Source organism: Rutilus rutilus (assembly GCF_951802725.1).
Source record: "Rutilus rutilus genome assembly, chromosome: 9".
NCBI lineage: Eukaryota > Metazoa > Chordata > Actinopteri > Cypriniformes > Leuciscidae > Rutilus > Rutilus rutilus.
Window position 1 is genome coordinate 19,103,089 of NC_140223.1, and position 25,019 is coordinate 19,128,107.

The 25,019-nt window shown below is 39.9% G+C and overlaps 2 protein-coding genes across 5 annotated transcripts in view; one reads left to right on the top strand and one right to left on the bottom strand.

Annotated features, from left to right (window-relative positions):
• The window catches only part of cbl (Cbl proto-oncogene, E3 ubiquitin protein ligase), a 28,900-nt gene extending 10,307 nt beyond the window's left edge, over positions 1-18,593 (top strand). Inside the window, exons 3-17 of one of the 2 annotated variants that reach the window (XR_014628792.1) lie at positions 6,708-6,854; positions 7,001-7,157; positions 10,922-11,043; positions 12,903-13,040; positions 13,177-13,264; positions 13,353-13,484; positions 13,564-13,788; positions 14,103-14,234; positions 14,419-14,787; positions 14,885-14,976; positions 15,571-15,723; positions 15,842-15,951; positions 16,043-16,261; positions 17,375-17,882; positions 18,125-18,593. Coding sequence is in view for 1 of the 2 variants with exons in the window: in XM_084419490.1 (XP_084275616.1) it covers positions 6,708-6,854; positions 7,001-7,157; positions 10,922-11,043; positions 12,903-13,040; positions 13,177-13,264; positions 13,353-13,484; positions 13,564-13,788; positions 14,103-14,234; positions 14,419-14,787; positions 14,885-14,976; positions 15,571-15,723; positions 15,842-15,951; positions 16,043-16,261; positions 17,375-17,643 (2,353 nt within the window). In the remaining variant the exon portion in view is untranslated. Of the gene's footprint in view, positions 1-6,707; positions 6,855-7,000; positions 7,158-10,921; positions 11,044-12,902; positions 13,041-13,176; positions 13,265-13,352; positions 13,485-13,563; positions 13,789-14,102; positions 14,235-14,418; positions 14,788-14,884; positions 14,977-15,570; positions 15,724-15,841; positions 15,952-16,042; positions 16,262-17,374 lie in introns of both variants that reach the window. The other variant, XM_084419490.1, reaches the window with a different exon arrangement.
• Positions 18,594-21,862: 3,269 nt separating this feature from the next.
• Positions 21,863-25,019, bottom strand: part of mcamb (melanoma cell adhesion molecule b) — a 37,081-nt gene continuing 33,924 nt past the window's right edge. For all 3 annotated transcript variants that reach the window (XM_084420193.1, XM_084420194.1, XM_084420195.1), the window contains one exon: positions 21,863-23,392. In XM_084420193.1, coding sequence (XP_084276319.1) covers positions 23,278-23,392 — 115 coding nt within the window. In that variant the 3' untranslated portion in view covers positions 21,863-23,277. The remainder of the gene's footprint in view (positions 23,393-25,019) is intronic.

The following is a 25,019-nucleotide window of genomic DNA, read 5'->3' on the forward strand; positions in this document are numbered from 1 at the left end:
ACAAACAACAAACCATCAAGCAACGCTATCAAATGATGGTCCAACAAGCAGTTTTGTAGAAGCAGATATGTTTGATAGTAAAAGTCCTTGGTCAAAGCCTTATTCAAAGTCTTTATATTTCATGCAGGAAGTGCAGTGCCAGGCTCACATCTGTGGGGTGTTAATTGGGCTTTATTTGTATTACAGTTTTTCTCAATTGCTAACACACTATTCATGAAACAATTCACTATTTTCTCAAAACTATAAACATAGTCTTGTAACTACTCATTCTTGCACGTCAAACTCAAATATTTCAGTCAGAAACATAATAAAACAAAATCAAACTTTGACCTCAGATGACACACAAACCCAATTCTTCACTGCCTAGAGAACACCAGCGCTATAACTCTTACAACCCTACGCACACCTTGGCAATAGAGAACTTAATTAGAACTAAAACGTGGTGTAACAGTGTATTAATGAAAATATATGAATGCATATTTGCATATGCTTAAGGGGATAGTTAATCTAAAAAGAAATGGAATTGTGAAGGAAATTCTAGGTCTAATTCTAGTTGGGAAATCATTTTCAACTATTCGTAAATAATATTTCCTTGGTTACCTGACAAAAGACAACCCCCTTAGGCAATCCCCCCTTAGGTTGCCTCACGGTTCTTCAAAAACATGGTACATGTAAGTAGTACTTGGCCACAAATCAGTTTGGCAGTTATGAGTTTGGGGAGAACATGTGCTACAGTGAAAGTTATCTTATCTAAAGTAGTGTACTATGTACTGTAATTATACTCTGAGTACGCAGAGTAAAAAACCGCGGTCCGGTTCTGGACCCCGGCTTGGTTTTATCTGGACCATTTTACTGTTTCTAAAGTTTAAAGTGAGCAGCTCATCAAAACAACAGAGCAGTTCACACCACAAGTGCTCAGGGTCATTTATGGTAACGATCTTTCAGTGCTACATCCTTTATTTTTATCTAGAACAAAACGCACCTCATTCGAGTCCTTTCTGCTTCGTGCTCGTTGCTTCTCTCTCTCTCTCTCTCTCTCTCTCTCTCTCTCTCTCTCTCTCTCTCTCTCTCTCTCTCTCTCTCTCTCTCTCTCTCTCTCTCTCTCTCTCTCTCTCTCTCTCGATGTAAAGCACAACATTAAGGGCTGCAGATGACGCGGTTGTTTTAACAACATAGCAGAAACCCTGTGAGATGGATTTTTTTTTTTTTTTTGTAAAACTGCGGAAAACGAGAATACAGCAAATACAATTATTTATATCTCAGACATTTAACTAAACCAGGTTTGTGGCAAGTTAACCCTTGGTGCCTTTCTGCCTTTAGATGTTTTGTTTTAGCATTACTATTAGGCATATTATAAAGCAATGTTATAATTTGGAAAATGATTTCGAGATGGCGAAGGAAGACAAAAAAACGTTGAAATTACTAATTAACTTTTTGTGCTCATAATGAGAGATTTGATTATAGATTATGTATGTTTTTTTTTTTTAAGTAGTTTATTACTTTGTGCAAAATATATAAATGGTTCATTCTTTTCTTTAGAGGTAAACCCTGCACCCCCAGTATGTTTTTTGTCTAAAATTATTATTTTTTAAAGTTCGGATTATTAGTTAATTATATTCTACACTTGTGTCTATGAATGCGAACATGGTTAAACTTAGGGTAAAAAATTAGGATTTTTTTGTGTAAGGTTTTTCAGAAAACAGAGAAAATTGCAATGTGTGTAAAAACGGATGAAATACTTTTAAGAAGTGTGTCATAGTATTGAGAACTGAATTAATGGTTTGGGAAATTGAGCCAAATAAATCAGTTACAGTGTGTTAGCAATTGAGAAAAACTCTTATCATTCAATGATTCGGTTTTGTGTATAAATCGGTAAACGTGTCTGAACTTCCATCAAAAGGATTGAGTTTGTTCACACAGGGAGCGCTTCGGATGGAAACACTGTTAACACGTCCGAGGATTGTATTGCAGCTCGAGTTACTACGTCCTGCATCTCGCTCCACACAGAGCCAAGCCGAGCCCAGCTAAGCACGGTCGAGAGACACACTCAAGCAGTGGGACGTTGTATTTATTTATGGCCTACTGAACACTAACTGATAATGCAGCTCTCATACTCTCGCTATATTACTCTCCACTTATATTATACACTCCAGACTTAGCACACAACAGACATGCTTTCCCATCTCTTTCGCTTTCAAAGTCACAGTTCTCCTGTTTCCTAGTCAAGGGTTAGGTTGAGCTGGCATTCAGTCTGATCTTTAGTTCTTCCTCTGAAACACTGCTCTTTAAAGTGATAGTTCACCTGAAAATGACAGTTGTGTTATTCATTCTCACCTTCCTATCATTCCAAACCAGTTTGACCCCCAACAGAGACATTCTTCAAAATTTATATCATGAAAAAAAAAAATGCATCACACGATTTTACAAAAAGATTAAGCAGCACAACTGTTAATATGAAATGTTTCTTGAGCATCAAATCAGCATATTAGGATGATTTCTGAGTAATGTAATGGAGTGATGTTGCTGAAAATTCTGCTTTGCTGTGACAGGAATAAATTACCTTTTTTAACCATAAGTTAAAAAAAATTATGGTACTTTTATATGGTACTTTATATGGTACTTTTTACCATATTCAAGTAGAAAAGTTATTTTAAAGCAGCAGTCCGTAACTTTTTGTGTTCAAAATCAAAAGAGAGTACATCATGAATCCATTTACCAAACTGTGTTTTTGTCTTATCCTGAATCACTACGGTACACCTATAATAAGTGTTTATATTCAGACTATTTTAGACTGGTTCGGGTCGGCACCGTTGTGGAGTAGCCCAGTACCTGCGTGACTCGTCATAGACATAAACGCAGAGAAGTAGCTCTGGCTACAATGTTCTTCCATAAGACGCATGCAGTTCTGTTTACTAATCGCTAGAGCACCAAAAGTTACGGACTACAGCTTTAAATTATAATATTTCACAATATTACTGGTTTCAGATCCCAAACTTTTGTAGTGTATTTAAAATGAACATAAAACATTATTTACATAAATTAATATTATTAACATAAAATAGGCTAAATAGCTAAATCGACCTGTCGATCGAAAATCGATGTGTCACAACCTGTCCATGTTGGCTTCTGCTTCATTTGATTAGCTTCTTTCAAGTGACAGATGAGGCCTTTATTTTGCTATCTCAGCTATGCATGATTAGATGATTACTGGTTAGTTAGTTTATTTGCATTTTCAGAACAGACCACACTTCAGAGGACAACTTTTCTATAAATCCCCTGACACAGTGGATAAGAATAGCCTAGATGGTGTCAGATCATTAAACAAAATTTGTTTGTGTGAGTGCATTGAATCTCACTGGGCACCATGTTCGTGTATTTTATGTAAAGGTGTGTGTGTGTGTGTGTGTGTGTGTGTGTGTGTGTGTGTGTGTGTGTGTGTGTGTGTGTGTGTGTGTGTGTGTGTGTGTGTGTGTGTGTGTGTGTTTGCTTGTGTATGACTGCTGTCACCACCACTTCCTGACAGATCCGGTGTGAAGCCAGTTCTGGACAGTTAAATTTGTCTAGGGGTGGCTGCGTTGACAAGAAAACACAGAATCCATGATCTGTTCGAGTATTCTCATGTACACGTTGTTTAGACATAAATAGTTTCCAGTTGCACAAGTCTGATATTTGGGGAAATGTTAAATGTTTTAGGGAAGTTGGCTGTTGAAATGTGCATTAGTTGAGCAATTGAAATCATGTCATTTAGTGCATACTGGCTCTGGTGTTTTTGTGTGTGTGGACAAATGAAGGCAGGCGCTAAAGAGAGAGTGTAGGTGTGACTCTTCTGAACTGTAGACTCTTTGATAATCAGCCGTGGGCATGAGCGGACCGCTCTCGCTTTCTCCAGTTGGCTTGGCTGTTTTATCACGGAAAACAGGAAACAGGAAGGGAGCAGCCAGCTGCAGGTCAAAGGTCAGGCCAAAAGAGGAGGAAAGCTGACAAAAGCACAGTATCTAGGCAGGGCTTGGCCTACAGCAACAGCAAGGAGAGGTCGGCCAACCGAGAGATTGGAGAGGAGTAGCAGGCGGTCATGAAAACGCAATAATGAAGCACTCTGTCCGGCACTATGCCTATGCCTAAATTGAGAATCACGATTTTTAGTTTTAAAATAGAGATCACGACTCTCCCACGATTCTGAACTGACAGCTAAACAAAATAACGTAATTTGACTACTTCACTCCTTTCATTACTGGATGATTCAGCGGTTTTAAACGAATCTCTTGAATGAATGATTTAATGATGCATTTAATGTATGCATAATGACGCATACATTTAAGTCACTGTTGTCGCCACCTGCTGGTGTAATGATGTAATTGATACAGTCGTTAATATGCGTCAAGTTGCGTGCAAAAGATCGCTACTGTAGACATCAGTGTTTATATCCGAACTGTAAACTTTTATACCAGTACTTCTGTGATACTCTGAATTATTGTAACACAAATATTGGTATGTATTGGTCTCATCTTTCTCATATGAATTAGCCTGTTCAAATACATCATTAGGCATTAGAAATGTCATTCATTGTGATTGTTTTGTTTGGGAGCATTTTATTTATTGTTCTGAAGAGTGACGCCTCTGACTGAGTGCTGCTAACAAACGCAGTCCTCAGTACGACAGCTTTAGTGAGTGATTGAGCGGGTCCTGCTGCATGAGCTCTGTCTTTCTGTGCATCTGTGCCCTAGTTAGTTTGAATCTCCTAACGAAAGCCTCTCCTCTCCCTCATGGTTTCAAAGATGAACGTTCGCAAACATTTTGGTCGAAAGTGCCGGTCTTTATAACACCAAAGGCCTGCAGCCTCACCACACAAATGCCATTGCTTAACTTCTCTTATATGTCTTGGTGGAGTAAGCATGGCACAGCTGGCTTAACCAGAAGGAACATTGGCACTCTTTTGCCACAAACAACAACTGTTCCCAGAGCCATAGATAAAGGAGTATGTAAACCCATGCGTGAGGACAGTGGGATTTCAAAATGTTGGATAGCATGTACTTCTTTGGTAACTCTTTATATTAAGTTGATGTAGTTACATGTTACTCAATAAGGCACTTATTATACACTGCATTTACTACACAGGCCACAGCAGCAAGGCAACGGCACACAAAAAAAAAACTCTTTTGTAATGTTTTTGCAGGCATGTGTGTTCAAATTAACATTTTAAATAGAGTACCTGCTGCACATACAACATTTCTTACGGTACTACTGTATTGATAGCCTGGAAATCCAGACCCAAATCTGAAAGATTAAGGGTCTGGCATCGACTAATGAAAATCGCCCAGCTCGAGGGACGGCACCAAGCATGCATTTGAAAATCTCACTGCACGTAATTGGATAACACTACGACCAATCACAACAATATGGTCCCATGCGCTTAGCTACCAGGGGAGCTAACTGGTAGATTAGACTCTTGCCGTATCCAGTCGGCAAAACAGCAAAGGAAGGATTCGAGCGCCGTCTTCTGTTCCTCTTTTAGATAAAAAGCCACGTCTAACTTGTTCATTGTAGCGGCCAAAGTCGTTTCAAACAACTGGTGTTCATCCATAGCCATCTTGCAATGTTTACTAATGACTTCGACGTCACAACGCTGTCGTCTTCTGTTTAGCTCGCCTCTGGCCCGCCTATATCAGATAACCCGATGTGATTGGTGCAGCTCGGATACAAGGGCATAGAGCATCATTACTCGACGCTAGAGTAAACTCGCTGAGCAAATTCAATTTGTGCTCTCGTGAGAACTCTGGATTTCCAGGGTACTGTATTGATGATACTACCGTTTCAAAAAATACAATGGCATCGGCAGTATTTAGAAGTTTTAGTATTGCGATACTACCGTTGTACCAGTATACCGTGCACCCCTTCTCAGTAGTAAGTGAATGTACGTCACCTTAAAATAAAGTGTAACCACTTGTTTTAGTTTACTGTGTAGCAAAAATGCATGCATAGGCTATTTGTATGCATAATTGATTTATTTTTTTTAATAATAATGGTTATCAAAAAAGCATTGCTTACACGCACCTATTTTTCTCTTTTGCTTACTGTCATTTCTTGTAGTTTACACTCCATTTTTGCAGTTTTTGTAACACCCCTTTTTTCTCACTCAGTCTTGCTCTCTTTTTTCTCATAGTCCAAGTAAAGATTGAGTTTTTGGAGGCAGCTGCGGCACTGCCACACTCAGACTCTCTCTTGTGCATGTCAATTCCCTAGGCTGGAGAGCTTGTACAATCCCCCACTGTGCTGCCCTGTAAATCATGGCTTTCTTTCCACTTCCTCCCCCTGCCGTGTAGCGCGACCCTCCCTGCTCTCGCATGCCTGTCTTGGGCTTATGTGCCCAGAGTCGGTGGAATCAGAAAAATGCAGCAGGCATTCAGAGCGTCCACCTCAGTCCCTGATACTCCCTCACTATGCCTGCTGGCCACAGAAATACCCAATCACCAGGCCAGACTCCAGAATCTGCTGACGTTTACATGTTTCTGTGCTAATTTGGGGAAAATGACCTCTATTATTGCTCTTGATAAGATCCAGTTATTTCCTGTTAAGATTTGCCAAGTTTGATCAAATATCGTGACATAATTAATCATTATGAAATTACTAAGGCTGTTGGTTTTTTGTTTTTTTGGGGGGGATTATCAAACCTCTCAGTGAAAGTAACTGTTCTTTTTCCTCTTTTTCAGACGGAACCTGACGAAATTGTCGCTGATATTCAGTCACATGCTCGCGGAGCTCAAAGCCATCTTTCCCAACGGCCTGTTTCAAGGGGATAACTTCAGAATCACCAAAGCGGATGCCGCAGAGTTCTGGAGAAAATCCTTCGGGGACAAGTGAGAAGCTTAATGTGCTCTTTGTTCTCGTAACATATTAACACGCCATGTTCCATGAAAAAACAAAGGAAGATGGACTTAAGCAAAACTGGTAACATAACCTATTCTGATTCTGGTAACATAACCTAAATTTCTTTGAATTTCAGGACCATCGTGCCTTGGAAAGTGTTCCGGCAGGCCCTGCATGAGTTTCACCCCATCAGCTCGGGCCTGGAGGCCATGGCACTTAAATCGACCATCGACCTCACCTGCAACGACTACATCTCCGTCTTTGAGTTTGACATCTTCACCAGGCTTTTCCAGGTGCGCCGTTCAATCACTTCATCACTTCCTCCAAGCACAAACTAGCTCCATTGTCCCTGAGCTCTGTGTAGAGGAAGGTCTGACAATGACTATTGTTGTGGCCGTGTGCTGTGGGTATGGAGGCGTTGTTTGAGTGTGCGTGTCATGAAGCTTCAGTTCTCATGGCTGAAAGCCAGCCTGAATGGAGGCCTCTTATCGCCTTTTGTAGCTCAAACAGGCTTGTCTGCACTCATCCGAGCACACAATTTCCTGAGAGTAGGGGCGAAAGACAGTTCGAAATTGCTTCAGCTTTAGAAGAGAGATCCGTTTGACCTATTTTAATGACAACTTCTGCTAACCTCTGTGGGGTTTTTTGCTCTAATTATATACCCAATGAGAACAATAATGCAGAACAGAGATGTTTGAGGTTTTTCTGTTCTTTTACTTGATTTGATACTTTTTATACTGGCACCACATAATTAGTGGTGCTTGCTTGGGCAAAATCACGATTACTATTTCTCATACTTGGGGTTGGGGTTTGTTCAAATATTTAACTATATGGGTTGACAGATGATATGCAAGATTGACATCTATGTATAAACTACCATTCAAAAGTCTGGGGTCTGTAAGATTTTTAAAATTCTCTTTTGCATTTGTTTGAGTGAAATACAGTAAAAACAGCGTATTGCTGTTTTCTATTTAAATATGTATTTAAAATGTGATTTATTCCTTTAGTCAGCCATTAGCAGCCATTAGTCTTCAGTGTCACATGATTCTTTAGAAATCATTCTAATATGCTAAAAAAAAAAAAAAAGTCTTATCAATGTTAAAAACAGGGAACAGCCTTTATTTGAAATCTTTTATAACATAAAATTGATCAAAAGTGAAATTTGTAAATGAATGCATCCTTGCTAAATAAAAGGATTAATTTCTTTAAAAAAAAAAAAATCTTACTGACCCCAAACTTTGAATGTTAGTGTAACGAAACAAATGCATTGCAATGCCCTGGCACCATCCGTAGCATCCTGATGACGAATTTAGCCTTTGTCTTCACATTGTCTTCAGAAAATGTAAAAATCTAGTCATGTTGATTTTTTTTTATTTTTTTTTCATGGAACAGTGTACTATTGTGATTTATAATAGGAATCTATAATATAGCAGCTGTTGAATGCATCATCTGACGGCTGCTTGGCAGCACAGTGCTGTCTGTGTAATGAGCTCATTATTCAGAGTGCTCCAGCACAGACATCGCAGCGGTCCAGGGCTTTCTCATCCTCTCTCTCCTCAACAGGCCATAATCACATCTATCCTTTAATTAGCCTCCCTTACTTCACTTCAGAGCTAATTTGAGGAAAAAGGGGGGCAAGATCATTTTTATGGCTGATGCAGCCATAATCAAATATGGCCTTTTTGAAACATTCAATAACCGAGCTAACATTGACAGCACATCATAATTCAAGTCGGTATGTTGGTCTGTTAGAGAGCTTAAAACGGCTGTGGCATGGCTGGTCCTGTGCCCGTTTCAGTTGCAGCGTACAGCGCTTGTGCTGCACCGTACCTCTGCTTCATTCAACCAGCCCAGCAGCCAGAAATAGACTGGCTGTTTACAGAGAGCCCGCAAAGCTCTTTGACGAAGCTCCACGTTGCAAGGTCGCGCTTCTCATCAGCATCTGAATGAACCCACCCTGCTGGACAGCCAGTCACAGGCTTTTTTATTCCTTCAATTCAACAGCCTTTTGACTCGGAGGCCCTGTTTACACCTGGTATTAAGATGCGTTTTGGATCACAAGTGGACGACGGTAAATACAGGTTTAAACGGGGTCTAAAACGTTTTGAGCTTGTCCACTTTCGACTACTTTCAGAGGTAGTTGAAAATGCATTCAACCGGATTTTGCTTTCGTAGTGTAAATGCTCATGTGGTCGAATGTGTTCGAACAGCCGCAAAAGACCGCCTAATCTCCGCCTACTGACCTAACGCTTAAACAATATGGGGAGCACGCTAGCCAGACGAGATTTTAACTATGTCGGCTGGAGACCCAAGTTTGGTTTGAAGACGAAAAACTTACCAAGCACTTGCGGCTGTCAGAACAGAAACGAAAGTTCGTAACAACTCTTCGTATGTTTTTCCGTCGTCTCCGGGCTTCATATGTAAATTGCGCGAGCTTAATTTGTCCATTATATCGAAAGATCTGAAAAAACACATACATTTACTGGCCCATAGACCCTCCCCTCAAAGAAATCAGGACAGAAGTGGTTGAAAGTGGACAAAAGAGGCAATTTGAAACACCGGATGTAACGTTATTCGTCTACCTTTTCTACTTGTGATCCTATCGACCGAAACACATCTTAATACCAGGTGTAAATAGGGCCTGAGTGGACCTTTGTGAGACAGATCCCTCAGTATGAAAACCGGTTTTGTTTAATGTGTTTGCTCAGCGTACACAAGCATGATTAGGCATCTCGGGTTATGGTAGTAAATACTGAAGATCTTTAATAATGATAATATGTAATCTGAGAGGGGAAAAGTTGTCAGTCCCTATGTGGATTGGTTGGTCCATTTTTGCTCTGCAACTACTTGTTTGACATAAGCGTCTGGGGGTGTTTCAGGTGATGCACAAAGCGTTTTGAAAATGTGTGAATGAATGCAGCCCGCTCTGAGGTGTCTGAGACCACTTTTCCACAGAGACCATGATGATACATAACATGATACACTACATAACATGTTCTCAACAAACAAACATGGTGGATCATGGTCTTTTTAGTCTTACTGTTCATTTTTAGCTTTAGCATATTTACAGCATATTTTAAATCCATCGTAGTTATTATGATATTTGTAGATCATTTTATTCCAAACAGTCAGTTAAAATAAAATGGCTGCAGCTCAACCGAAACCAAGATGGGGTATCCGTCGACTGAATGCATACTGCATCACACACTTCAAGTGTAGACGACAGTCCGTCTGTGTCCCAAACTTTCAATTAGAGCTCTTAGTCGAGCTGATAAAATTACTTTCAAAGAGAAAAGAAACTTTTTTTATAGATCGGAAAGTGAGTTTTTGCTTGACATCTTTAGACATCGAAATTTGCATACGTAAGCCGTGGGCAAGCTGTCGATCGGTTTCAGCGCACTCAATAACAATTTTTTTAAAAAGGGAACCTGTCTATATTCTATGAAGTGTTTGTCAGTCAGAGGAAGTACCAGTTTTGATGCCATGAACGTGAATGAAGTCCTTTAAAATTGGCTTCTGAGAAATAATACTGTCTCACTGAACTAAAATATTGTCGTCTCCTCCCTTGATGGAATATATATTGACAATTTGTCTCTATTGATAAACTGTGACTGATTGCAACAGTCCTGTGGTTTTGGATGAACTTATGCAAAGGAAGGAAGACTGATGTGTGTGTTCAATTTGTCAGTATGTGTCACTGCACATTTTTATCTCAGTTGTGAGGTGTGGCTTCACATCGGCATCTAATTGGACTGATATTAAGTGATGTTTATATACAGCGATCTGAGTTCATTTAGTTTTCTGGTGTCACTGGCATACATAGTGACTCACCACACCATCCCCAAAATGCTCTGTCTCTCTATGACTCAGACTTCTAGTCATCTCTTAAATGGAAATTAGTGGTCATCTAAAAAAAGACGACTATAAGAAGTATATAAAATATAAGAGTATAGTATATTGCTGTCAGTTATTTACATGCCACTAAATTCACAGTGTGAAAAAAAATCTTAACTGTGTATTTTCTCTTTATTTTTCTTCTTTTTTTGTTTTTATGTAGCCATGGTCGTCACTGCTAAGAAACTGGAACAGCCTGGCAGTGACTCATCCGGGGTACATGGCCTTTCTTACCTATGATGAAGTTAAAGCTCGTCTGCAAAAATTCATCCACAAGCCCGGCAGGTAATGCACATACCATCCGCACCCCTCATCCATGAACACGTCACTGTTAAAGGGGTAGTTCACACAAAAATAAAAATCGATCTAGTCATTTAGATAATGACTCCTGTCGTTCCAAACCAGCAGTGTTTCCTTTAGGATTTTTTTTAGCAGTGGGGGCAGGTCTGTCCGAACAATAGGCTACCATTCAGTTGTAAATGCTGTAGTTTATTAAGGCTAAATCTTGCTAACCATATAGGCTGTACTAAAGGGTTAGGTAAGCACACCTTACGTTCTTATTTTAAGGTGTTCTGTAAATTATTTTTTTGAAACACTTTACAATATGGTTTGATTTAACATTAGTTTATTACTAACATGAACCATGAGCAATACATGTATTCATCTTTATTAATCTTAATAAAAATAAAGCTGCTTATTGTTTGTTCATGTTAGTTCACAGTGCATTAACTAAATGTTAACAAATACAACTTTTGATTTCAATAATGTAGGCTATTAAATGTTGAAATGAACATTAGCAAAGATTAATACATTCTGTAGAATTGCAGTTTATTAAAAGTTAATGTTTACTAATGTAGTTATAACTAGAGTTTAATAAATGGAACCTTATTGTAAAGTGTTACCGATCTGTTATACACCGATTCAGACGTCTCGTGAGTTCAGTGTTGGAAAGATCAGTCGTTTAACCATTCATTAAAACGTGGAACCTTGCTTCGCAAAGAGAGTGCTCTCGCTCTCTCTCTCTCGTTCTTTTAAACATGCGCCCAGCTGTCACAAGCGCAGCAGTTTATCTGCATTACACACCGGTCAAATAAGACTTTGGCGGGACAAAAATTTGCTTTGGCGGCCGCCCAAAAACAATCTTCGATCGGGTCAGTCGCACAAGTGCGCCTAAATATCTTTTCATGGTCGCACACAGAAATATTTAGGCGCAAATGCGAGTGAAATGGTCGCACTGTAGAGCCCTAACGTTACCGCGGCGGCAAAAATTTTGCCGTGGCGGGCCGCCATTAACTAATCAACATAGAGGAAACACTGACCAGTATTACCTTTTTCTTCAAAACGACACAAAAAGATGATTATTTTATGATCTTTTTTCTCATTGTTTTATCTGTTATTTTATTTTAACTTTTTATTTTTTATATATATATATTTGCCCACAATGTCAATATCAGCAGTATCACATGGCAAAACAAGTTTTTATTTTTTTGAAAATTTATTTAAAAAAAAATATTTTATTAATCAAGTCAAATGGGTGCAGTTGTGGCCTAATTGAACAGAGTTTTCTTCCATTGTCATTACTCACAACTCGCTGCAACGCTGCTCCGGGTGTGTGTGTGTGTGTGTGTGTGTGTGCACTTGGATGGGTGAAATGCAGAGCACAAATTCCAAGCATGGGACACCATGCGTTTGGAACAACAAGATGGGAATGATGGCAGAATAAAACATTTTGGGTGAACTATCCCTTTAATCTCAGTAGTCGATGATCTTGGTGTCTTTGGGCTCCAGCCATTAAGTGTTTTTCATTCAAACGTGCTCGTGGCGTCAGCAGAGTCACAGCAGCATTATCTGCGACTCTTACACAAACAGTGACAGGAGTTACATGCACTGTTAGTCGCTTGAATGGACCGGCTCTCAGTGGACCGAAGGACAGCGTGGTACCTCCCATCAATAGATGTATTGTAAAAGTACCATGATGTCACAAGCACTCTCATTGCAAGTAAAAGCAATCATATGACCAACACTAATGCACTGAGACCAGTTTCTCAGCGATGGCTTGATCTGACACTGTTAGATTGTCCTGTTTCTTTTAACTCGTGTCGTAACTGTCTGTTGTAACGGTCACGTTTTACCCTTGGTTACAGCTATATCTTCAGGCTGAGCTGTACGCGGCTCGGCCAGTGGGCTATCGGTTATGTCACGGCTGATGGGAACATCTTGCAGACCATTCCTCATAACAAACCCCTCTTCCAAGCCCTCATCGATGGCTTTAGGGAAGGATTGTAAGTCAAAACACCGGCTCAGTCTAAAACTCAGCACAGAGATCACCCATTCACACATTTAGATGCGTAATGAAGCATTAAATGTCACACCTCTCAGATCTTAAGTGTATCTTACACACTGTTTATTCCTATTTAGCTACCTTTTCCCAGATGGCCGCACTCAGAACCCTGACCTCACAGGGCTGTGTGAGCCCTCGCCTCAAGACCATATCAAAGTCACACAGGTCTGTTTTTGTTTTCATTCTATCAGTCAGCCCCCTAAATCTTGAATCTTGATTCATTTGGATAATATCCATCATTCATCTCCTACAGGAGCAATATGAACTCTACTGTGAGATGGGCTCCACCTTCCAACTGTGTAAGATCTGTGCTGAGAATGACAAGGATGTGAAGATCGAGCCCTGTGGCCACCTCATGTGCACTTCCTGTCTCACAGCCTGGCAGGTAAAGCTGAAGAACCTACAGCCATCCATCACAAACACATGTGCATGTTTTCTTCATTCTCGGTTCTTTTCTCTCATAGGAATCAGAAGGACAGGGTTGCCCGTTCTGTCGCTGTGAAATTAAGGGCACCGAGCCCATCGTTGTTGACCCCTTTGATCCCAAGGACCCCAATAGCGGAGGCTCCTACGGAGGCTGCAGAGGCATGTTTGGAGCCGAGGGAGCCCCTTCGCCTAGCTACGACGATGACGACGATGATCGTTTGGAGGATTCTCCTTTCATGATTAGCAAGCTGGTCGGTTCTAAAGTGAGAATAACTTTCTCTTAATGATATTATGGACTATTCAGCTTTGCTAAACCTGCAAAAAAATGTCACCTTCTACACCTTAACCTGTTTTTCAGTGAACAGAATTGATTTAGCTGTCACCTGCCTCAGTAAATATATATTTTTTTATGTGTTTGATGCTCCTATTTTGAAGTTGAATATAGGAATTCCCACAAATCCAAACCAAATCACTATTCCTCAGCTACAGATCGCTGTAACGGCTCTGAAATGATGGCTGAAGAATTTAGCATCAGTAATCCGTATGGATGTATGCTGAATGCTTTGGCTTGTTTCAGGTGGAGAGGCCGCCCTCACCGCTGTCAGGCGCCCCTCAGGCCGTCGTTCCCCCAGTACCTCCTCGGCTGGATCTGTTTCCTCTCAGACCCACCAACCCTCCCGGGGCCTCTAGTCCAGGGGCCACATCCAAGGTAAATGCACTGCGCGGAATGTTTCGCCAAGTTTTTTTTTACCCTCTGTACCTCATTTTGGAATGTATTAAGCATTCTTTTTAAACACTTCAGAAGGAAATTTTAGAGTTAGGAGTAGCAGAACGCTGCAGGATGTTCAGGTGCTATTGCAGTTTTGATATCTAGTTTATCATTCACAATCCAGGCCCCATCCCATCACAAGGACAAGCCATTACCGCTGCCCCCGGCTCTAAGGGACCTGCCGCCACCTCCTCCCCCAGACCGACCTCACCCTACCGGCTCTGACAACCGGCTCCCAAGACGCCCTCTCCCCAGTACACCCGGAGAACCTCCTCGCGACAAACTGCCTCCTGCCCCTCCTAACCGCAACATGCCGGACTGGAACTCCCGGCCCGTACCCAAAGCCCCATCACAGCCACCAGCAACCGGAGAGTCTCGCGGATCTCGAGAACTCTCTAACAGACACTCTCTGCCTCTCCAACTTCCTTCCACGCTCGACGCAAGAACAGAAGGCCAACGAAACAATGGTCCCCCCAGCCTTGACCACCAGCTGGTGAGGACACACATCCCATATTTACACCATGACATAAGCCCAATTAGATTTATTTATTTATTTATTTATATCTAACCTTCATGTGCTCAATGTGCAGAGTTTCGTATCATCCATTTCTGGGTCGGAGTACGACAACCCGAAAGTAAAGCCATCTGCTTCTGCTAATGCCATCTATTCCTTGGCCATCAGGTAGGTACCACAAACCCAACATAAAAGCTAGGGCTGCATCAAATATATCGAATCATGATATGGTTAATGCGATTAGTCAATCTCTTGCGCTGCTGGTAATGTTATTTTTGTATTAAAGGCTCAATTTTATTTTACAATTGTATAATTGCAATGTATTATTCTGTTAATGTTTTTTAATCACAATAAAAACATTATTTTATAGTCGTATTGAATGAGTCAAAAGCTGTGGGGATGTCTTATGTTTTTTTTAAATTATTATTCTGTTGACTTTATGGTTACTGAGGGGTTTGAATTTGTTCTTGTAAAGAGTGAAGCTGAATGTAAACACCAAAATGTTTTTTTTACATTGAAGGAACTCTTCAATGTAAAAAGTTATTTTTCAGCATAAAAAAAAAAGAGCTATTGAAGTCGCCTGGTGACATTTCCTGTATTTTTTCATATTGCAGTATATATCGCAGACAAACCCCAAATCTTGCCATGTCCACTTGTTCCTGTAGCAATAATAAAAATGCCCCCTCACTTTCTGCACTGTAAACCTGTTAGAAAAAGCGAGCAGTCACTTGTATGTGTTGACTCTTCGTCCTGTGCTGACAGGCCTCTTCCAGCAGTTAAGTCGCAGACAGGGGAGGACGCCTCTGAGAACGATGAGGAGTCGGAGTACATGACTCCATCTTCTCGACCAGTGCTGCCCTCTGCTGCAGGGGAGGCTGTGCCCAGACCACCTCCTCCACTTTCTCTCAGTCCCAGGTAAAGTTCGTCCTCCAGCCATGGACGTGCAGAGCACCAAAAGAGACACCCTGAATAGACTCACAAGCACATTTACAATCTCTGTCAGTGTACTAAAACTCAGCGTTTACTTCTCTAGAAGTTTGCTCTATGATTTGGAGTCAGAAAGTCCACAGATGTATGAAGCCATGTACAATATCCAAGCCCAGGCCCTCACCACCTCTGGACCACAACAGGCCAGAGACTCAGGTACTGTGATGTGTGAAGATCTTCATCTTCATACAGACAGTCTGCCAGTACATTCAGCCATGTGAAATACTGTGTGTCCGTCCTTGTTCAGATTACTCTGAATTGCCTCCTTTGACCTGCTCTAATGGCCTGAGGGATCCTGTTGGTGCATGTGGTGAGGAGGAGGAGGAGGAGGAGGAGGAGAACAGCTATGACTACCCCAAGCCTCATCTACCTGCCAACCTAGCCCGACGCACGCTTTCAGATGTTAACCCTACATCCTCATCCTTCAGCCGCCTTTCCATAGACAGCGAGCTTGGCGCAACCGCAAGTAAGTCATGTCCAGTGTTATTTTTATTTATCTGTGTGTGTTCTTGTGTATATGGTTTAAAATGACACAAATGTGTATAATGACATGGGTATTACTACATAAACATGATTTATGAGGAGACTTCCTATGTCCTCGTGAACCAAATGGCTTAAAAAACAAACATGCAAAAATGCCAAAAGTTTTCTGTGATGGGTAGGTTTAGTGTTAGGTGACAGAATATACAGTTTGTACAGTATAAAATCTATTACACCTATGGAGAGTCCCCATAAACCACATGTACGTGTGTGTTATTTGTAATAATATTATGAATGTATTCATATTTTGAAAAATATTTGTATATCTTCCGGTTTCAGTTTAATTTTTTTATTTTTTTTGTGCTACTCAATTTTTTATAGTTTTTGGTTTTAAATATATCTCTAAGTGTTTATCTTTTTTTTTCAGTTTTTTTTATTCAATTAATTCTTTTAGTAATGCTTATTTAATTTTCTCCTTTAGATTTTCAAGTAATATATTCCTCTAATATTATTTAGATTTTAAATAATATTTCAATTCTCTTCTATTCTATTCTATTGTTCTATAAATAAAAAAAGATTAACATTTACTGCGTTAGATTAAACTGAGAAGGGTCATAGCACTTGGATATTGTTGTCCTACTGTTAGTTTAACTGCTTCTATTGTTCTCATTTGTAAGTAAGTCGCTTTGGATAAAAGCGTCTGCTAAATGAATAAATGAAAAATGTAAATTTTATTTTATCCAACTCATCCATTTCCATTTTCTTTTCATATGTTGGCATAATTTGTTTTTGTCTACAAAATCGCTTCATGCATTTAAGCATGAAAAGGTTTTTTTAGATCTTGAGAAAAGTCATCAGTCAGCTGTGTCCAATCTTTTATTTTATATTGTTATATTGTTAAGTTTAAATATATTTACAGAGTAAATATAGTACTGTATAATTTCCGTTTTACACCTATATTTATTTTAGATCACATTTCAGCCCCAGGAGAGTGTAATGGTTTGCTTATTTTAGAACAGCAACTGCAATGTGACCATTATCTCAGACTTCAGTGTGTGTAAATATAGAGACAAATTTCATTGTAAATTGTCTTTGGCAGTCATGGACCCCTCTGAAGCCCCCGAGCGGCCTCCCAAGCCTCTCCCCCGCCGCATCAACTCTGATCGCAGGCCCAGCCCGGTTCCCCCCGGAGCGAGTCCGGGGCCCAGCCAGCAGATCAGCAGCGAGATCGAGCACCTCTTGAGCCAGGGCTACTCCCATCAGGACATCCAAAAAGCCCTTATGATTGCACAGAACAATATCGAGATGGCCAAGAACATCCTGAGGGAGTTTGTGTCCATCCCTTCTGCTGCACATATCTTAACATAGCGAAACTTCTCTGAGCACCCTGTCTCGGCCCAGCCACACTCATCTCGCATTCATCTCGGACTCCCGAAGAGACGAGCGCGTACCGGCGCTCTAGCTCTTGTGACCACGAGAGCCCCTTTCTCCGTAACACTTCTCGGATTCTCTGTCCTCCTTTGTGCGTGCGGAAGAGCGAAGGGTTCTTTGCGACCGCTTCTTCAGCCTGACAGCTGGGACAAAATAAACAAAAAAGACAAAAATATGTATGTGTTTATATATGATTTAATATATAAATCAGAATATTGAGTATAGTTAATATATACACATGTATTTTGGAGAGGGTCAGCTGCAGAGATCTGGGCGTGTGAAGTATTAGGCCTCGGAGTTCGGATAGCTAAAGGGAGTTCAGTTAAACAGTGGACTGGTGTGGAAAAATGGCCTTTACTTGTGTTGCTTCGGTACATTTTGTTTTTGAGTGTGTAATTTTCATTTTCCGTCTGTCTAGTAGCATGCCGTACGTGTCGGTCTCCACAGCGCAGCCGCCCGTTTCAGAGATACCGGTCAGCCCAAAGCAACCCGTTCTCCGCCTGACCTTGACCTCCAGGGTACTGTGTGAACAATTGTTTTGTTTGTTTTTTCATTTTTTTTTTTTAAGCACGTGGTGGTGGCTGGCATCGGAAATGGGCTCTCCGTCAGCCTTGATACATCTGTGTAGCATTACTGTAACTGTACTGTACCATTACACTTCCCAAATGTTTAAGGACAGCCAGTCCTTCCGATTCCCTATAGGAACATGCTGATGAAGGGTACACGCATCGGATGTCAGGGGACATGTAACCAAATTGCTCTAATCTGAATGTGTCATTAATATGGTGGTCTCCGACAGACTTTTGTGAAGTAGTGTGTTTACTAAAGATAGTGTTCTCTAACAGAATAAGGGGCGACAGGTTGGACACAAAGTGAAACCGCTTAGTAATAAAAAAAAATAAAAAAAATAAGTATTTGCTTATAAAGGTCCAAGGCCTGGCCAACTTTCTGTATTTGGTGGGGACTAAAATCGCTCTTGGGGAGGTTCGGACTTGTGTATGAAGCTGTTCATCTTAGAAACCATTTCATTTGATCACCTTAATATATTGTTATTATTAATGTTGTTATTATTATTATTATTATTATTATTTGATTTATTGTTATTAATACAGAAGTGCTTTACTGCTGCTATTATTGTTAGTGCTAAACAATTAAGCCTTAAATGTACATTTGTGAATACTGTGTTTAACCCATTTTAAAGTGACAGTATCGGTTCTGTGTAATTTGGTAATGTAGCATACTTGAAATCAGAAGCAACTTGCGCAGGTGTGAGCCCTGCTGTTTTTTTTTTTTTTTCAGTCTGTGTATGTGTGTGTGTGTGGGTTTGTGTGCACATGGGGCGTCTGTTTTCATCCAGGTACGTTGCGTTTTGCTTGAAATACATGCGTTTTCGTTTATCGAAATGATGAAATGTGTCACGGGGCTCATCGCAGAAGGCCTTATTTATGTTCTTTCCTTGTCCTACGAGGCTGTGGTGTTTACCCTGTCAGCGATCTTTCAGTGGCAGCCCTGTTCAAGCCACGATCGCAGTGCCCATAGTCCGCCTGCTGTTCGGGAGATGGTTCTTCCCAATCTCTCCCTTTGTACTCAGGAATATAGTATATTTCAACTAAATCTACAGTAGTGACTCCGTACTTTAAACCAGTGCAAGTCTGTCTCGTAATCAGGGTCAAAACAATTCTAGACTACTTTAAAGTCACTCTCAATGGCATCATTTTCTCACCCTCATGTTTTTGCAAACCAGTTTTTTTTTTTTTTTTCTGTGGCTGGTTTTTGTCCATACAATAAAAGTCAGTGGGGTCTAAAACAGAATTGTTCCCCGTTACCTTTCATCGTATGGACGAAAAAACACTTGAGACATTCTTAAAAATGTCTTATGTTCCACAGAAGAAAGTCATGCAGGTTTGGAATGACATGAGGCTGAGTACATGATGCAATTAAAATTTTTGGGTGAATCATCCCTTTTATTTTTCAAGTTATTGCACCAGCACATTTGAATGCACTAGTAATCCGTTGAAGTGAGTCTGAGTCTCTCATGTGGATCTCGAGGATTCATGATTGATGTCACCGACGTCAAAACTGGCCCAGTTTATTCCCTACTAGCCCCTAGTGTTCTTGAAAGTGTTGCACTGGCATTGCAGGTACTTCCACGTCTCAGTCTTGTAGGTACACACATAACCTTGAGAGCTTACGGTCAGGCGAGCTGGTTATTTTACGTTGTAGGATGATAACTCTTTGGTTTGTAGTTTCTGTTGCCTTGAAGCATATGATGGTTTAATACTGATTTTCTTTCTTTTTTTACTGCAACATATGAAGTCTAGAGATGAGATACACATTTTTTTTTTTATTTAATCATTTCATTTTACTGTACTACTATTTCTTGATATTGATGTGTGATGGACATGTGTGAGTTTGTGTGTACAATATTTGGCACAGTGTACCAATTTGTGCTATGATACTGTCACTTTAAAAGCAAGCGTGTAAAGTTACTTATACATAGAATACGTGGAAATGGCAATGTTTTATTTCATTTTGCATTCCTGTACATGTCAGAATTTTATTTTTGTTTACTGATGTGAATATTACTGTGAGCAGTGCCATATGTTTAGATATGTCTGTAATTTTATTCTGCTACCCAGAAAAAGGCCTTGTTAAAGTGTAAAGAGTGAATGATATCCCTCGTGAATTTTTGGAAAACGTTTCCATTGTCGCTTCTTTGGCTTGGTCGGTGACATAATAGTGAATATCTGTCTGTTTACTAGAATGTCTCTAATCAGACCACAAGAGGGAGCTCTCTCCTCATTTTGCCATAACTTGCCTGAGTATTTCAGGGTTTCTTTCTTTTGTGCTAATTCTCATATCACTTTGGAAGTATGCACAGCGCTATACTGTTAATTAAAACAATAGAACAAATATCATGTTCTCCTGTTTGTTTTTTTCAGTAATACAGATCTCTCGCTTTCTAATTTGCCTTGCAAAAAATTGTGAACCCCATTATGATTGAAGATCGAATATTAAAGGGATAGTTAACTCAAAAATGAAAATGTTGTCGTCATTTACTCACCCTCATGTTGTTCCAAACCTGTATGAGTTTCTTTCTTCTGTTGAACACAAAAGAAAATAATTTGAAGAATGTTGATAACCAGACATCTGACTGTAGCCATTGACTTCTATAGTATTATTTTATTTATTTTTTTACTATTGAAGTCAATGGGGTCTGTCAGCTGTCGTCTGGTTACCAACATTCTTTGAAATATTTGTGTTCAACGGAAGAAAGAAACTCATACAGGTTTGGAACAACATGAGGGTGAGTAGGCTAAATGATGGCAATTTTCAGTTTTGGCTGATCTATCACTTTAATAAGAATTGTTTTTTGGATCAAATATTAAACTGTTTTAAAAGATGAAAATTATATTAGTTTTGTCAGTTAAGTGAATATAGGGAGGGGTGGAGGTATAAAATAATTTCAGCATTTTGACGTGAATAACTGGCAGTTTATTAAGTATTCCAGACATTTCATTTTGTTTCAATATTGTTTTAATAATTGATATTATTGAGTTTCCCTGTGTCTCCAATTTCACTTTCCATATGGTTGGACTATATCACTGTATAGGTTTTCAGCTCCGACTTCGCGTGCAGCCGTGCACGAGCACAAAACCTCACAACACCCTCCCCCTGTCGGTGATTGGTTGGAACACTATTTGTTTTGGTTTTGAGTGGTTGGTGAAACCAATTGTTTTTGTGTGCAGATCTCAGAGCCTAGGCTGCCGACAGAGACGCGGTTTTTTGACGGCATGCTTATGGGGCGGGCAGCTAGCGGATTAGATGAATGTGGGATGAGTTAGGAAAGATTAGATGAATGTGATAAAAAAAAATGTTGGGCCTGAAATCACTGATACAACCTTTAATGACATTGCCCCTGCCCTGTGTATACTGTTTTACTATGGATACGTTGAGCTGTAAATTTAACATAAAAAGCTTAAATTATGGTTTTCGTCATAGTTTTAAAGTGAACATTTTCAACTATTGTAGGCATATAGAAGAGCTCCCAGACAGCAACATAGTGTTGTGAAATCCACACGTACCGGATCTGGGCCAACACTATGTTGCTGTCTGGGCTGTTTTTTTGATTAACAAAAATAAATAGGCCAAACAGTGACAAAATTAAGGCTTGAGTAAACCAGCCATTTTAATAGAAATTTAAGGACAAATCAAAAACAAGCATTGACAAAAAAATACTACTGACAAACAAAAACGGTGTAGCATACCAGAGGAAATGAAATGCATGACAAGCACTGTTGTACAGAGCCTGTGGGTCTGCTTTGGTAACAGTACAGGGTACACAAACTGCATAGATTAAGATACCTGCCATGGTACAACTTCAAAATATGGATCAGAAAAAAACCTAATAACATAATACTGATTTTTGACCAAAAAAGTATACAAATATATTTTTCTACTGTCCCTCCATGTGTTAAATGAAAGAAGACTTCCACATGCATTTTAATATTCCCTCTTAAAATTTAAAAAAAGGGAAAGTTGGTCATGTAATCCTTTTAATATTTACATTCAGTGCAAGATGAAGACAGCAGGTCACTGCAGTAAAAAAATAATAATGGCAAAATACAGCTGAACTCTACAGGGAACTTCCATTTCTCTCAGGACATAGGGACATTTTTAGCTCAAACTTTGGCATGAATGTAACCTCACTCAGCTCTCACAGTGAACATAAGGAATTGAATTTGATATAGCTAATAATAATAAAAAAACACAGGCATGACATGGACCCAACATTTTGCTTACATATTTGGAAAAAGGTCAAATATGTCAGAGACTTTCCCTGACAAATGTATCTGTCCAGAATTTGCCCTCAAGCTTCATCATTGGGCATTTTTTCAGCGCTGATCCAGAAGAACGTTTACAGTAGTGAAGACGGCTCTTAAGTGTTTCAGTGCATGGACTATGATGTGGCAGAGGTGAGAGCAGGTTCAAAACACATTGACAGCACATAGCAAAAAAACTATTCTTCGGCACTTGTCAAATGCCCCTCAACAATGTGACTTGCATTATCAAAAAGATATTCAGGCACAATCTTTCAAATGTTGTTTCAGGCATTTTAAATAGCTAAATATATACAGTATTTCATATATACATGTACACTTTGTAAATACTGGAGCGGGGTCGTCCATGATGAACTTGGAGCTCTTTTGGATCGGCTTGCTGTATACTGAATCAGATTCTAGCAGGTCAAAGACAAAACATGGGCAGAAAAAAGTAGAATTGAATAGAAATTAAAGTAGAGGGGAAAATGTGGACATGTTGTGAGGTCTTTGAGCACTCGTGTTGGGGTTGACCCTGAGACGGAGCGCTGTTGGACAGAGGCCGCTAGCGTCTCTCCGCTTGTCCGTGTAGTTTTCAGTCTTTGACTCTAATTGAAAGGAAAGATCATCAGGTTTTTCGTGGCACGTTGTGTGTCAGCCTTACAAATCTTGGGTCTCGTTTAAGATTGGATTTGAGTTCAGTGGGCTGTAAAAGAGCTAGTAATGTGAATCTTTGCTCAGAGGCAATGACTTATTCAGTGGGTGACTTTTTGTCTCCGTTGACTCCCTGTAAAAGCACCGCCTCTTCAGATTTACCGCTCTTCATCTCCATCACAATATCATCCTTGCTGGCCTTTTCCTTCGTGCTGGGGAAAGAAAAGCAACAGATGAGGCACTCATGTTTTCTGTCATGATGGTATTGGCAAATACTTAAATGTACATCTCTCCAGACACATTTAATGTGGACTAAGCATTGGATACTAGGACATTAAGGCGACTACTTTTAGACTATTTAGCTTTATAAGTTCGTATATTTAGGGGTTCAAGCACGAAGTGCTGAAACCCTATTGTAATTGTAAAGATTTTTAATATTATTCTTCCGCCGTAAAACGCATCGTGCAGCCCACACCGTAAGTGCTGGAGACTTGAAACTTTGCCAGATGGTAGTACAAAAATCGAGGAGAGGTTCAGAGAATATGACCCCGATTGGCCAATAGGTGGCGCTACAGCGACCAAAAGCGTGAAACTGCTCATAACTCCTAGACCGTATGTCGTAGACTCAAGTGTCTTATATCATTGGAAAGCTGGACTCCTGAAGAACAAAACGTATATCTCCGATTTCATTTCCACCATGATAGGTTTTCCGCCATTTTGAATTTTGTCAAAAACCTACTTTTGCGAACTAGTCCTAGGTTTTTCGTCCGATCGGAACCAAACCAGTGCAGAAATGTTCTCTGGAGTCTGAATATCAATAATTATCGAGTTGAAGTTGAAAAGTTGAAATTTCGATTCATGGTCGCTAGGGGGCGCAAAATTAACGTTGTGGGAGGAGCCTATTTTACTAAAATTGCTATAACTCGAGAAGTAAATGAGGTATCTTCACCAAACGTGTATGAGTTCAATCTGGGGTCACAGTAAAAAAAAAAAAATTTGCAACAATTGAACACTAGGTGGTGCTATAACATGAAAAGGGCTATAACCACCTGACCGTTAGTCCGATTGACTTGAAAATTGGTATACAGTGTCTTGGTCCATGGTGCCATGTATGTCTACGAGGACATTGGCGTATCTCGGATCGGAACGAAACTCGATGGGCATGTTCGACTCATGGCCCTAGAGGTCTGTAAGAATTTTGAAAGAAATCGGCCACTAGTTGGCGCTAACGAGTTTTATGGCTCTGTAATCACGTGGTGTTACACTCATCCACACAATATGCATATCATTTGATAGATCTCCTCATCCTGAACAACTTTGGCTCAAGAACCATTGCTGTCAATCAAATCGTTCATTAAATATTCGCGAACATGTTAAAAACCTACTTTTGCAAACTAGTCCTAGGTTTTTCGCCCGATCGGAACCAAACCAATCTAGGACAATTCTATGGACTCTCTAGATCAATAATTATATACACTAAAAATACACTAAAAAGCCTATAAATCCTAAATGAAAACTCAGAACTTCACGAAAATTGGTGAGCATATGTGACATAACATCATTAACAAGCATGCAAAATTTTATTTTACCATATATGTCCTATGGTACATTGCCTGTATTGGCTGTAAATGGTCTTTTATGTCAGTGTCATGCTTGCTAAATAAAACGTAATAACTTTTGATCCTTTTGTGCTTAAAGGCCTTAATTGCTTGAACCCCGATAAATGCTGCTTGCAGCTTTAATTATATTTGATTTCAGCTTCAAACTATTTTAATAATAGTTTAAGTTAATAACAACACTGATTTTAAAGGTACAGTGTGTAATTTCTGCAGCATCAAA